This window comes from Tachyglossus aculeatus, chromosome 4 (assembly GCF_015852505.1).
Source record: "Tachyglossus aculeatus isolate mTacAcu1 chromosome 4, mTacAcu1.pri, whole genome shotgun sequence".
NCBI lineage: Eukaryota > Metazoa > Chordata > Mammalia > Monotremata > Tachyglossidae > Tachyglossus > Tachyglossus aculeatus.
In genome coordinates this window covers 131,309,840-131,325,178 of record NC_052069.1, presented here as the reverse complement: position 1 = coordinate 131,325,178, position 15,339 = coordinate 131,309,840, and the positions used below count along the sequence as shown (strand labels likewise).

The window sequence follows — 15,339 nt, the reverse complement described above, 5'->3', positions numbered from 1 at the left end:
TAGTGAGCGCTCACTGTGTGCAGAGCACTGTACTGAGCGCTTGGGCAGTACAAGTTACCAATTCATTCAGTCGTATTTAGTGAGCGCTCACTGTGTGCAGAGCACTGTACTGAGCGCTTGGGAAGTCCAAGTTGGCAACATATAGAGACGGTCCCTACCCGACAGCGGGCTCACCGTGATGGCAGGCTAGCTATTATGATTCCTTGGCTTTGTAAATTGGATTAGGTAAGTAGACAGAAAATACTAAACTAGTTATTAATGATTAATGGGGTGGCCTTCAATAGAATAATAATAATAATAATGATTAATGGGCTGGCCTTCAATCGAATAATAATAATAATAAGCTTAATAAATGCCATTATTATTATTATTAATATTATTAGGCAGAAAATACTAAACTAATTATTAATGGGCTGGCCATAAAATGGAAGAAGAATAATTCTAATAATAATCATAATAATCAGCTGTCATAACCTACTTTAGGATTAAGTAGTAGATCAGTGATGCTAGCTGTAAATATCATTGTTGAATAATCAGAGATATCTTTTGAGACTCTACGGCTTTGGAGTCCGAGGTCATGGGTTCGAGTCCCGGCCCCCGCCGATTGTCAGCTGGGTGACTTTGGGCAAGTCGCTTCACTCCTCTGGGCCTCGGTTCCCTCATCTGTAAAATGGGCATTAAGACCGGGAGACCCCCATGTGGGACCACCCGATCACCTTGTCGCCTCCCCAGTGCTTCGAACGGTGCTTGGCAAGTAGTAAGCGCTTAATAAATGCCGTCATTATTATTATTATTAGGCAGAAAATGCTAAACTAATTATTAATGGGCTGGCCTTCAGTGGAGGAAGAATAATTCTAATAATAATCGTAATAATAATAATCAGCTGTCGAAACATACTTTAGGATTAAATAGTAAATCAGTGATACTAGCAGTAAATATCATTGTTGAATAATCACAGATATGATATCTAAGCCGAGGCTTAGGAGTCAGAGGTCACGGGTTCAAATCCCGGCCCCCGCCGATTGTCCGCTGGGTGACTTTGGGCAAGTCGCTTCACTCCTCTGGGCCTCAGTTCCCTCATCTGTCAAATGGGGATGAAGACTGGGAGCCCCCGCGTGGGCCCACCTGATCACCTTGTCACCTCCCCAGCGCTTCGAACGGTGCTTGGCACGTAGTAAGCGCTTAATAAATGCCATCATTATTATTCATTCATTCATTCAATTGTATTTATTGAGCGCTTACTGTGTGCTTGGGAAGTACAAGTTGGCCACACAACATAACATTGAGGCACAGAGAATAATAATAATGATATTATTATATTATTATTAAGTATTATGTTATATTATTGTTTTCTTATTATTCTGTTTATTTATACTATCTATTCTCTATGATATTCTATTCTATTATTATTTTATTATATGGTATTATTTTCTTATTCTATTCATTCTATTTCTTTATTCTATCTATTCTCTATGATAGTCTATTCTATTATTATTTTATTATATGGTATTATTTTCTTATTCTATTCATTCTATTTCTTTATTCTATCTATTCTCTATGATAGTCTATTCTATTATTATTTTATCATATGGTATTATTTTCTTATTCTATTCATTCCATTTCTTTATTCTATCTATTCTCTATGATAGTCTATTCTATTATTATTTTATCATATGGTATTATTTTCTTATTCTATTCATTCCATTTCTTTATTCTATCTATTCTCTATGATATTCTATTCTATTATTATTTTATCATATGGTATTATTTTCTTATTCTATTCATTCTATTTCTTTATTCTATCTATTCTCTATGATAGTCTATTCTATTATTATTTTATCATATGGTATTATTTTCTTATTCTATTCATTCTATTTCTTTATTCTATCTATTCTCTATGATAGTCTATTCTATTATTATTTTATCATATGGTATTATTTTCTTATTCTATTCATTCTATTTCTTTATTCTATCTATTCTCTATGATAGTCTATTCTATTATTATTTTATCATATGGTATTATTTTCTTATTCTATTCATTCCATTTCTTTATTCTATCTATTCTCTATGATATTCTAGTCTATTATTATTTTATTATATGGTATCAATTATTTTCTTATTCTATTCATTCCATTTCTTTATTCTATCTATTCTCTATGGTATCCTATTCTATTATTATTCTATTATTATATGATATTATCATTATTTTCTAAAATGCCTTGTAACAATAATGATATCGTGATCACTATCATAATGATACCATGATCATGAATAATGAGATCGTCATTAACGATATCAATAATGATATCATTATTGTTACAAGGCATTTTAGAAAAATAATAATAATAATAATAATAATAATGGCATTTATTAAGCGCTTACTATGTGCAGAGCACTGTTCTAAGCGCTGGGGGGATACAAGGTGATCAAGTTGTCCCACGTGGGGCTCACAGGCTTAATCCCCATTTTACAGATGAGGGAACTGAGGCACAGAGAAGTTAAGTTAAGTTAAGTTAAGTGACTTGCCCAAGGTCACACAGCAGACATGTGGTGGAGTCGGGAGTCGGGATTCGAACCCATGACCTCTGACTCCAAAGCCCGTGCTCTTTCCACTGAGCCACGCACGTCTTTCTAAACTACCCTGGGAATAAAACCGGGCCCTTTTATGGTCAGCGGCTAAAGTCCGCAGTCATTTTCCGACGGAGAAATGACGGGAAAAAAGCAGGGTTGGCTTCGCGCTCCTTTAACCTGACGTTTTTTTCTTTGGGAATTTCGTGTCCCGGACGTGCCCTGTGTCCCGGACGTGCCCCGTGTTTTCACATGTCACGGACGTGCCCTGTGTTTTCTCGTGTCCCGGACGTGCCCCGCGTTTTCGCACGTCACGGACGTGCCCCGTGTTTTCTCGTGTCACGGACATGCACCGTGTTTTCGCATATCACGGACGTGTCCCATGTTTTCTCATGCCACGGACGTGCCCCGTGTTTTCTCGTGTCCCGGCCGTGCCCCGTGTTTTCTCGTGTCCCGGCTGTGCCCCGTGTTTTCTCGTGTCCCGGCCGTGCCCCGTGTTTTCTCGTGTCCCAGCTGTGCCCCGTGTTTTCTCGTGTCCCGGCCGTGCCCCATGTTTTCTCGTGCCCCGTGTTTTCTCGTGTCACGGACATGCACCGTGTTTTCGCATATCACGGACGTGTCCCATGTTTTCTCATGCCACGGACGTGCCCCGTGTTTTCTCGTGTCCCGGCCGTGCCCCGTGTTTTCTCGTGTCCCAGCTGTGCCCCGTGTTTTCTCGTGTCCCGGCCGTGCCCCGTGTTTTCTCGTGTCCCAGCTGTGCCCCGTGTTTTCTCGTGTTCCGGCCGTGCCCCATGTTTTCTCGTGCCCCGTGTTTTCTCGTGTCACGGACATGCACCGTGTTTTCGCATATCACGGACGTGCCCTGTGTTTTCTCGTGCCACGGCCGTGCCCCGTGTTTTCTCGTGCCACGGACAGGCCCCGTGTTTTCTCGTGCCACGGCGGTGCCCTGTGTTTTCTCGTGTCCCGGCCGTGCCCCGTGTTTTCTCATGTCCCAGACGTGCTCCGTGTGTTCTCGTGCCCCGTGTTTTCTCGTGTCACGGACGTCCCCCGTGTTTCCCTCTAGAATGAAATGCTGGAAGAAGGCCAGGAATATGCCGTTATGCTGTACACGTGGCGAAGCTGCTCCAGAGCCATTCCCCAGGTAAAGGCGCTCGGAAAGCGCAATTTTGGGTGTTTCTCGGCCGTACTTATTGGGCGCCGCTGGACTTTCTCCTTTCTGTACGCCGTGCAAGCCGCGGGGCCCGGGTTTTCCGAGTTTTCCGAGTTGCACCCCGGGGCCGGGGGGACGGTTTCACCCGCTCTTCCGCCCGCCCTCAGGTGAAATGCAACGAGCAGCCGAACCGAGTGGAGATTTACGAGAAGACCGTGGAGGTGCTGGAGCCGGAGGTCACCAAGCTGATGAATTTCATGTACTTCCAGGTAAAGAGGGATGCGGTCGGGAAGCCGTGGCGCGGGAGCCGGGGGGGCCTCCCGGTGACTCCTGTGCCCCGGCTGAGCGATTCTCCGAAAGCGAGTGATCATGATAATAATTATGGTATTAATAACATGGTATATTAATAATACACATTATTTCACATATATTATCTATTGCATTATTATATATTATTCCATATTATATATCATTGTATATGATAATATTTTATTATATGGTATAATAATAACGATAATGGCATTTATTACGGGCTTACTATTAAGCGCTTACTAGGCACCAAGCTATTCAACAGGAGCCGGGGGACCTCCCGGTGACTCCTGCTCCCCGGCTGAGCAATTCTCCGAAAGCGAGTAATCACGATAATAGTGATGGTATTGATAACATGGTATATTAATAATACATATTATTTCACGTATATTATCTATTGCATTATTATATATTATTGCATATTATATATTATTGTATATAATAATATTTTATTATATGGTATAATAATAATGATAACGGCATTTATTACGGGCTTACTATTAAGCGCTTACTAGGCACCAAGCTATTTAACAGGAGCCGGGGGGCCTCCCGGTGACTCCTGTTCCCCGGCTGAGCGATTCTCCGAAAGCAAGTAATCATGATAATAGTTATGGTATTGATAACATGGTATGTTAATAATACATATTATTTCACATATATTATCTATTGCATTATTATATATTATTGCATATTATATATTATTGTATATAATAATATTTTATTATATGGTCTAATAATAATGATAATGGCATTTATTACGGGCTTACTATTAAGCGCTTACTAGGCACCAAGCTATTTAACAGGAGCCGGGGGGCCTCCCGGTGACTCCTGTTACCCGGCTGAGCGATTCTCCGAAAGCGAGTAATCATGATAATAGTTGTGGTATTGATAACATGGTATATTAATAATACATATTATTTCACATATATTATCTATTGCATTATTATATATTATTGCATATTATATATTATTGTATATGATAATATTTTATTATATGGTATAATAATAATGATAATGGCATTTATTAAGGGCTTACTATTAAGCGCTTACTAGGCACCAAGCTATTTAACAGGAGCCGGGGGGGCCTCCCGGTGACTCCTGCTCCCCGGCTGAGCGATTCTCCGAAAGCAAGTAATCACGATAATAGTGATGGTATTGATAACATGGTATATTAATAATACATATTATTTCACATATATTATCTATTGCATTATTATATATTATTGCATATTATATATCATTGTATATAATAATATTTTATTATATGGTATGATAATAATGATAATGGCATTTATTAAGGGCTTACTATTAAGCGCTTACTAGGCACCAAGCTATTTAACAGGAGCCGGGGGGGCCTCCCGGTGACTCCTGTTCCCCGGCTGAGCGATTCTCCGAAAGCAAGTAATCATGATAATAGTTATGGTATTGATAACATGGTATGTTAATAATACATATTATTTCACATATATTATCTATTGCATTATTATATTTTATTGCATACTATATATTATTGCATATTACATATTATTGTATATAATAATATTTTATTATATGGTATAATAATAATGATAATGGCATTTATTAAGGGCTTACTATTAAGCGCTTACTAGGCACCAAGCTATTTAACAGGAGCCGGGGGGCCTCCCGGTGACTCCTGTTCCCCGGCTGAGCGATTCTCCGAAAGCAAGTAATCATGATAATAGTTATGGTATTGATAACATGGTATATTAATAATACACATTATTTCACATATATTATCTATTGCATTATTATATATTATTGCATATTATATATCATTGTATATAATAATATTTTATTATATGGTCTAATAATAACGATAATGGCATTTATTAAGGGCTTACTATTAAGCGCTTACTAGGCACCAAGCCATTTAACAGGAGCCGGGGGGCCTCCCGGTGACTCCTGTTCCCCGGCTGAGCGATTCTCCGAAAGCAAGTAATCACGATAATAGTGATGGTATTGATAACATGGTATATTAATAATACATATTATTTCACGTATATTATCTATTGCATTATTATATATTATTGCATATTATATATCATTGTATATGATAATATTTTATTATATGGTATAATAATAACGATAATGGCATTTATTACGGGCTTACTATTAAGCGCTTACTAGGCACCAAGCCATTTAACAGGAGCCGGGGGGCCTCCCGGTGACTCCTGTTCCCCGGCTGAGCGATTCTCCGAAAGCGAGTGATCATGATAATAGTGATGGTATTGATAACATGGTATGCTAATAATACATATTAATTCACATATATTATCTATTGCATTATTATATATTATTCCATATTATATATCATTGTATATGATAATATTTTATTATATGGTATAATAATAATGATAATGGCATTTATTACGGGCTTACTATTAAGCGCTTACTAGGCACCAAGCTATTTAACAGGAGCCGGGGGGCCTCCCGGTGACTCCTGTGCCCCGGCTGAGCGATTCTCCGAAAGCGAGTGATCATGATAATAGTGATGGTATTGATAACATGGTATATTAATAATACATATTATTTCACGTATATTATCTATTGCATTATTATATATTATTGCATATTATATATTATTGTATATGATAATATTTTATTATATGGTATAATAATAATGATAATGGCATTTATTAAGGGCTTACTATTAAGCGCTTACTAGGCACCAAGCTATTTAACAGGAGCCGGGGGGGCCTCCCGGTGACTCCTGCTCCCCGGCTGAGCGATTCTCCGAAAGCAAGTAATCACGATAATAGTGATGGTATTGATAACATGGTATATTAATAATACACATTATTTCACGTATATTATCTATTGCATTATTATATATTATTGCATATTATATATTATTGTATATAATAATATTTTATTATATGGTCTAATAATAATGATAATGGCATTTATTAAGGGCTTACTATTAAGCGCTTACTAGGCACCAAGCTATTTAACAGGAGCCGGGGGGCCTCCCGGTGACTCCTGTGCCCCGGCTGAGCGATTCTCCAAAAGCGAGTAATCATGATAATAGTGATGGTATTGATAACGTGGTATATTAATAATACATATTATTTCACATATATTATCTATTGCATTATTATATATTATTGCATATTATATATCATTGTATATAATAATATTTTATTATATGGTCTAATAATAATGATAATGGCATTTATTAAGGGCTTACTATTAAGCGCTTACTAGGCACCAAGCTATTTAACAGGAGCCGGGGGGCCTCCCGGTGACTCCTGTGCCCCGGCTGAGCGATTCTCCGAAAGCGAGTAATCATGATAATAGTGATGGTATTGATAACATGGTATATTAATAATACACATTATTTCACATATATTATCTATTGCATTATTATATATTATTGCATATTATATATCATTATATATAATAATATTTTATTATATGGTATAATAATAACGATAATGGCATTTATTACGGGCTTACTATTAAGCGCTTACTAGGCACCAAGCTATTCAACAGGAGCCGGGGGGCCTCCCGGTGACTCCTGCTCCCCGGCTGAGCGATTCTCCGAAAGCGAGTAATCACGATAATAGTGATGGTATTGATAACATGGTATATTAATAATACATATTATTTCACGTATATTATCTATTGCATTATTATATATTATTGCATATTATATATTATTGTATATAATAATATTTTATTATATGGTCTAATAATAATGATAATGGCATTTATTAAGGGCTTACTATTAAGCGCTTACTAGGCACCAAGCTATTTAACAGGAGCCGGGGGGCCTCCCGGTGACTCCTGTGCCCCGGCTGAGCGATTCTCCGAAAGCAAGTAATCATGATAATAGTTATGGTATTGATAACATGGTATATTAATAATACATATTATTTTACATATATTATCTATTGCATTATTATATATTATTGCATATTATATATCATTGTATATAATAATATTTTATTATATGGTCTAATAATAATGATAATGGCATTTATTAAGGGCTTACTATTAAGCGCTTACTAGGCACCAAGCTATTCAACAGGAGCCGGGGGGCCTCCCGGTGACTCCTGTTCCCCGGCTGAGCGATTCTCCGAAAGCGAGTAATTATGATAATAGTGATGGTATTGATAACATGGTATGTTAGTAATACATATTATTTCACATATATTATCTATTGCGTTATTATATATTATTGCATATTATATATTATTGTATATAATAATATTTTATTATATGGTCTAATAATAATGATAATGGCATTTATTACGGGCTTACTATTAAGCGCTTACTAGGCACCAAGCTATTTAACAGGAGCCGGGGGCCTCCCGGTGACTCCTGTTCCCCGGCTGAGCGATTCTCCGAAAGCAAGTAATCATGATAATAGTTATGGTATTGATAACATGGTATGTTAATAATACATATTATTTCACATATATTATCTATTGCATTATTATATATTATTGCATACTATATATTATTGCATATTATATATTATTGTATATAATAATATTTTATTATATGGTCTAATAATAATGATAATGGCATTTATTAAGGGCTTACTATTAAGCGCTTACTAGGCACCAAGCTATTTAACAGGAGCCGGGGGCCTCCCGGTGACTCCTGTTCCCCGGCTGAGCGATTCTCCGAAAGCGAGTGATCATGATAATAGTGATGGTATTGATAACATGGTATATTAATAATACATATTATTTCACATATATTATCTATTGCATTATTATATATTATTGCATATTATATATTATTGTATATCATATATTATTGTTTATAATAATATTTTATTATATGGTATAATAATAATGATAATGGCATTTATTACGGGCTTACTATTAAGCGCTTACTAGGCACCAAGCTATTTAACAGGAGCCGGGGGCCTCCCGGTGATTCCTGCTCCCCGGCTGAGCGATTCTCCGAGAGCAAGTAATAATGATAATAATTATGGCATTAATAACATGGCATATTAATAATATATATTATTATATACTATATATTATATATTTTATATATTATTATAAATTATATATTATGTATTATATATTGTTACGTGTCATATATTGCATAGTATATATTATTGTATGTAATAGTATGTTATTATTATACCATGTATATAATACATGGTATAATAATAATGGCATTTATTAAGCGCTTACTATTAAGCGCTTACTAGGCGCCAAGGGGATGGCATTTATTATGAAGCGCATACTAGGCACCAAGCTATTTAATAGTAGCTGGGGGCCTCCCGGTGATTCCTGTTCCCCAGCTGAGCAGTTCTCTGAAAGCAAGTAATAATGATAATAATTATGGTACTATTATTATTATTAATAATAACAATGACATTTATTAAGTACTTACTATTAAGCACTTACTAGGCGCCAAGGGGATGGCATTTATTAAGCATTTATTATGAAGCGCTTACCAGGCACCAAGCTATTTAACGGTAGCCGGGGGCCTCCCGGTGATTCCTGTTCCCCAGCTGAGCGATTCTCCGAAAGCAAGTAATAATGATAATAATTATGGCATTAATAACATGTCATATTAATAATATATATTATTATATACTGTATGTGTATTATATATTTTATATATTATTATAAATTATATATTATGTATTATATATTATGTCATATATTGTACATTATATATTATTGTATGTAATAATAACATATACCATGTATATAATACATGGTATAATAATAATGGCATTTATTAAGCGCTTATTATTAAGCGTTTACTAGGCCCCGAGGGGATGGCATTTATTAAGCATTTATTATGAAGCGCTTACTAGGCACCAAGCTATTTAACGGTAACCGGGGGCCTCCCAGTGATTCCTGTTCCCCAGCTGAGCGATTCTCCGAAAGCAAGTAATAATGATAATAATTATGGCATTAATAACATGGCATATTAATAATATATATAATTATATACTGTATATGTATTATATATTTTATATATTATTATAAATTATATATTATGTATTATATATTGTTACGTGTCATATATTGTACATTATATATTATTGTATGTAATAATAACATATACCATGTATATAATACATGGTATAATAATAATGGCATTTATTAAGCGCTTATTATGAAGCGCTTACTGGGCGCCGAGGGGATGGCATTTATTAAGCATTTATTATGAAGCGCTTACTAGGCGCCAAGCTATTTAACGGTAACCGGGGGCCTCCCGGTGATTCCTGTTCCCCGGCTGAGCGATTCTCTGAAAGCAAGTAATAATTATAATAATTCTGGTACTATTATTATTATTATTAATAATAATAATGACATTTATTAAGTACTTACTATTAAGTACTTACTATTAAGCGCTTACCAGGCACCAAGCTATTTAACGGTAGCCGGAAGCCTCCCGGTGATTCCTGTTCCCCGGCTGAGCAATTCTCCGAAAGCGAGTAATAATGATAATAATTATGGCATTAATAACATGGCATATTAATAAAATATATTATTATATACTGTATATGTATTATATATTTTATATATTATTATAAATTATATATTATGTATTATATATTATGTGTCATATTGTATATTATATATTGTATGTAATAATAACATATACCATGTATATAATACATGGTATAATAATAATGGCATTTATTAAGCGCTTATTATTAAGCGCTTACTAGGCGCCGAGGGGATGGCATTTATTAAGCATTTATTATGAAGCGCTTACTAGGCACCAAGCTATTTAACGGTAGCCGGGGGCCTCCCGGTGATTCCTGTTCCCCAGCTGAGCGATTCTCCGAAAGCAAGTAATAATGATAATAATTATGGCATCAATAACGTGGCATATTAATAATATATATTATTATATACTGTATATGTATTATATATTTTATATATTATTATAAATTATATATTATGTATTATATATTATGTGTCATATATTGTACATTATATATTATTGTATGTAATAATACGTATACCATGTATATAATATATGGTATAATAATAATGGCATTTATTAAGCGCTTACTATTAAGCGCTTGCTGTTCCCCAGCCGAGCGATTCTCCGAAAGCAAGTAATAACGATCGGGGACATCCCACGGAGAAACCCTGACAGCCAGCCCGTCACGTGTGTAAACCGTGGCGTCTGCCCCATCTCCAGAGGCCAGAGGAGCATTTCATTCAGTCAGTCCTATTTATTGAGCGCTTCCTGTGCGCAGAGCGCTGTGCTAAACGCTTGGGAAGGGCGACGGAGAGAGACGGGCCCCGCCAGACCGCGGGCTCACGGCCTAGACGGGGTGGGGACGAGAAGGAGCCGGCGGAGAAGCGAGCCCGGGCTTGGGAGTCCGAGGTCACGGGTTCCAATCCCGCCCCCGCCAATGTCAGCCCGGGCTTTGGGCGAGTCACTTCCCGTCTCCGGGCCTCGTTGGGAAAATGGGGCTGAAGACCGGGAGCCCCCCCGTGTGGGACCACCTGATCGCCTCGTCACCTCCCCGGCGCATAGTAAGCGCTTAATAAACGCCATTATTATTATTACTATTATTTCCTTGCATGGTGATAATAATAACGAGAAGCGGCGTGGCTTCGGGGATTCAGCGGACTTTCATTCATTCGTCCGTTCATTCCATCGTATTTATTGAGCGCTTACGGTGTGCAGAGCACTGTACTAAGCGCTTGGGAAGTCCAAGTTGGCAACATCCAGAGACGGTCCCTACCCAATCCCGGATCTAGCCCGGTGCTTGGTACGTAGTCAGCGCTCAGTGATGCCCGTCATTCGGTCGTATTTATTGAGCGCTTACTGTGTGCAGAGCACTGTACTGAGCGCTTGGGAGGTCCAAGTTGGCAACACAGAGGGACGGTCCCTACCCGACAACGGGCTCACGGTCTAGATACCACACTTTGTTTTTTTTTAATGGCATTTATTGAGCGCTTACTATTCATTCATTCATTCAATCGTATTTATTGAGCGCTTACTGTGTGCAGAGCACTGTACTGAGCACTTGGGAAGTCCAAGTTGGCAACATCTAGAGACGGTCCCTACCCAACAGCGGGCTCACAGTCTAGATACATATATACACATACGTATTTGCCCTTTATATAGCGATATACAGTGATATAGTCATTCATTCATTCAGTGGTATTTATCGAGCGCTTACTGTGTGCAGAGCACTGTACTGAGCGCTTGGGAAGTCCAAATTGGCAGCATATAGAGACGGTCCCTACCCAACAGCGGGCTCACAGTCTAGATACATATATACGCATACATATTTCCCCTTTATATAGCGATATATGATAGTGATATACAGTGGTATAGTCATTCATTCAGTCAGTCATATTTATTGAGCGCTTCCTGTGTGCAGAGCGCTGTACTGAGCGCTTGGGAAGTCCAAGTTGGCGACATATAGAGACGGTCCCTACCCAACAGCGGGCTCACAGTCTAGATACATAGATACACACACGTATTTGCCCTTTATATAGTGATATATGATAGTGATATACAGTGATATAGTCATTCATTCAGTCAGTCATATTTATTGAGCGCTTCCTGTGTGCAGAGCGCTGTACTGAGCACTTGGGAAGTCCAAGTTGGCGACATATAGAGACGGTCCCTACCCGACAGCGGCCTCACAGTCTAGATACATATATACACATACATATTTACCCTTTATATTATAGTGATATACAGTGATATAGTTATTCATTCATTCAGTCGTATTTATCAAGCGCTTACTGTGTGCTGAGCACTGTACTGAGCGCTTGGGAAGTACAAGTTGGCAACATATGGAGACGGTCCCTACCCAACAGCGGGTTCACAGTCTAGATACATATATACACATACACGTTTGCCCTTTATATAGTGATATATGATAGTGATATACAGTGATATAGTCATTCATTCATTCAATCATATTTATTGAGCGCTTCCTGTATTCAGAGCGCTGTACTGAGCGCCTGGGAAGTCCAAGTTGGCAACATATAGAGACAGTCCGTACCCAACAGCGGGCTCACAGTCTAGATACATATATACACATATGTATTTGCCCTTTATATAGTGATATATGATAGTGATATACAGTGATATAGTCATTCATTCATTCAATTGTATTTATTGAGCGCTTACTGTGTGCAGAGCACTGTACTGAGCGCTTGGGAAGTCCAAGTTGGCGACATCTAGAGACAGTCCCTACCCAACAGCGGGCTCACAGTCTAGATACATATATGCACATACATATTTGCCCTTTATATAGCGATATATGATAGTGATATACAGTGATATAGTCATTCATTCAGTCATATTTATTGAGCACTTCCTGTGTGCAGAGCACTGTACTGAGCGCTTGGGAAGTACAAGTTGGCGACATATAGAGACGGTCCCTACCCGACAGCGGCCTCACGGTCTAGATACATATATACACATACGTATTTGCCCTTTATATTATAGTGATATACAGTGATATAGTCATTCATTCATTCAATCGTCTTTATTGAGCGCTTACTGTGTGCTGAGCACTGTACTGAGCGCTTGGGAAGTACAGGTTGGCAACATATAGAGACGGTCCCTACCCAACAGCGGGTTCACAGTCTAGATACATATATACACATACATGTTTGCCCTTTATATAGTGATATATGATAGTGATATAGTCATTCATTCATTCAATCATATTTATTGAGCGCTTCCTGTATGCAGAGCGCTGTACTGAGCGCTTGGGAAGTCCAAGGTGGTGACATAGAGACGGTCCCTACCCAACAGCGGGCTCACAGTCTAGATACATATATACACATACATATTTGCCCTTTATATAGCGATATATGATAGTGATATACAGTAATATAGTCATTCATTCAGTCAGTCATATTTATTGAGCGCTTCCTGTGTGCAGAGCGCTGTACTGAGCGCTTGGGAAGTCCAAGTTGGCGACATATAGAGACGGTCCCTACCCGACAGCGGGCTCACGGTCTAGATACATATATACACATACGTATTTGCCCTTTATATAGCGATATATGATAGTGATATACTGTGATATAGTCATTCATTCATTCATTGGTATTTATCGAGCGCTTACTGTGTGCAGAGCACTGTACTGAGCACTTGGGAAGTCCAAATTGGCAGCATATAGAGACGGTCCCTACCCAACAGCGGGTTCACAGTCTAGATACATATATACACATACATATTTGCCCTTTATATAACGATATATGATAGTGATATACAGTGATATAGTCATTCATTCATTCAGTCATATTTATTGAGCACTTCCTGTGTGCAGAGCGCTGTACTGAGCGCTTGGGAAGTCCAAGTTGGCGACATATAGAGACGGTCCCTACCCGACAGCGGGCTCACGGTCTAGATACATAGGTACACATGCGGATTTGCCCATTATATAGCGATATATGATAGTGATATGCAGTGATATAGTCATTCATTCAATCGTATTTATTGAGCACTTACTGTGTGCAGAGCACTGTACTGAGCACTTGGGAAGTCCAAGTTGGCAACATCTAGAGACGGTCCCTACCCGACAGTGGGCTCACAGTCTAGATACATAGATACACATACGTATTTGCCCTTTATATAGTGATATATGATAGTGATATACAGTGATATAGTCATTCATTCATTCAATGGTATTTATCGAGCGCTTACTGTGTGCAGAGCACTGTACTGAGCGCTTGGGAAGTCCAAATTGGTAACATATAGAGACGGTCCCTACCCAACAGCGGGCTCACAGTCTAGATACATATATACACATACGTATTTGCCCTTTATATAGCGATATATGATAGTGATGTACAGTGATATAGTCATTCATTCATTCAGTCATATTTATTGAGCGCTTCCTGTGTGCAGAGCGCTGTACTGAGCGCTTGGGAAGTCCACGTTGGCGACATATAGAGACGGTCCCTACCCGACAGCGGGCTCACGGTCTAGATACATAGATACACATACGTATTTGCCCTTTATATAGTGATAGATGATAGTAATATACAGTGATATAGTCATTCATTCAATCTTATTTATCGAGCGCTTCCTGTGTGCAGAGCACTGTACTGAGCGCCTGGAGTTGGCAACATATAGAGACGGTCCCTACCCAACGGCGGGCTCACAGAGCGCTGTTCTAAGCGCCCTCGTTAGCCGCACGACGTAAAAATTCGACGGACGCCGTTGGCGGCTCGACGGAGAGCGCGGCCGGAACCACCGAGACCGAGCAGCGCGGCTCGGTGGAAAGAGCCCGGGCTTGGGAGTCCGAGGTTATGGGTTCGAATCCCGCCTCCGCCGGCTGTGTGACTCTGGCCGAGTCACTTCCCCTC

At 38.7% G+C, this 15,339-nt stretch overlaps 1 protein-coding gene across 1 annotated transcript in view; it reads left to right on the top strand.

The window, feature by feature from the left end:
- Positions 1 to 15,339, top strand: part of LOC119927160 (cytoplasmic FMR1-interacting protein 1-like) — a 97,666-nt gene that overhangs the window by 12,984 nt on the left and 69,343 nt on the right. Inside the window, exons 3-4 of the mRNA XM_038745697.1 lie at positions 3,632 to 3,709; positions 3,886 to 3,987. Of these exons, the coding sequence (XP_038601625.1) occupies positions 3,632 to 3,709; positions 3,886 to 3,987 (180 nt within the window). The remainder of the gene's footprint in view (positions 1 to 3,631; positions 3,710 to 3,885; positions 3,988 to 15,339) is intronic.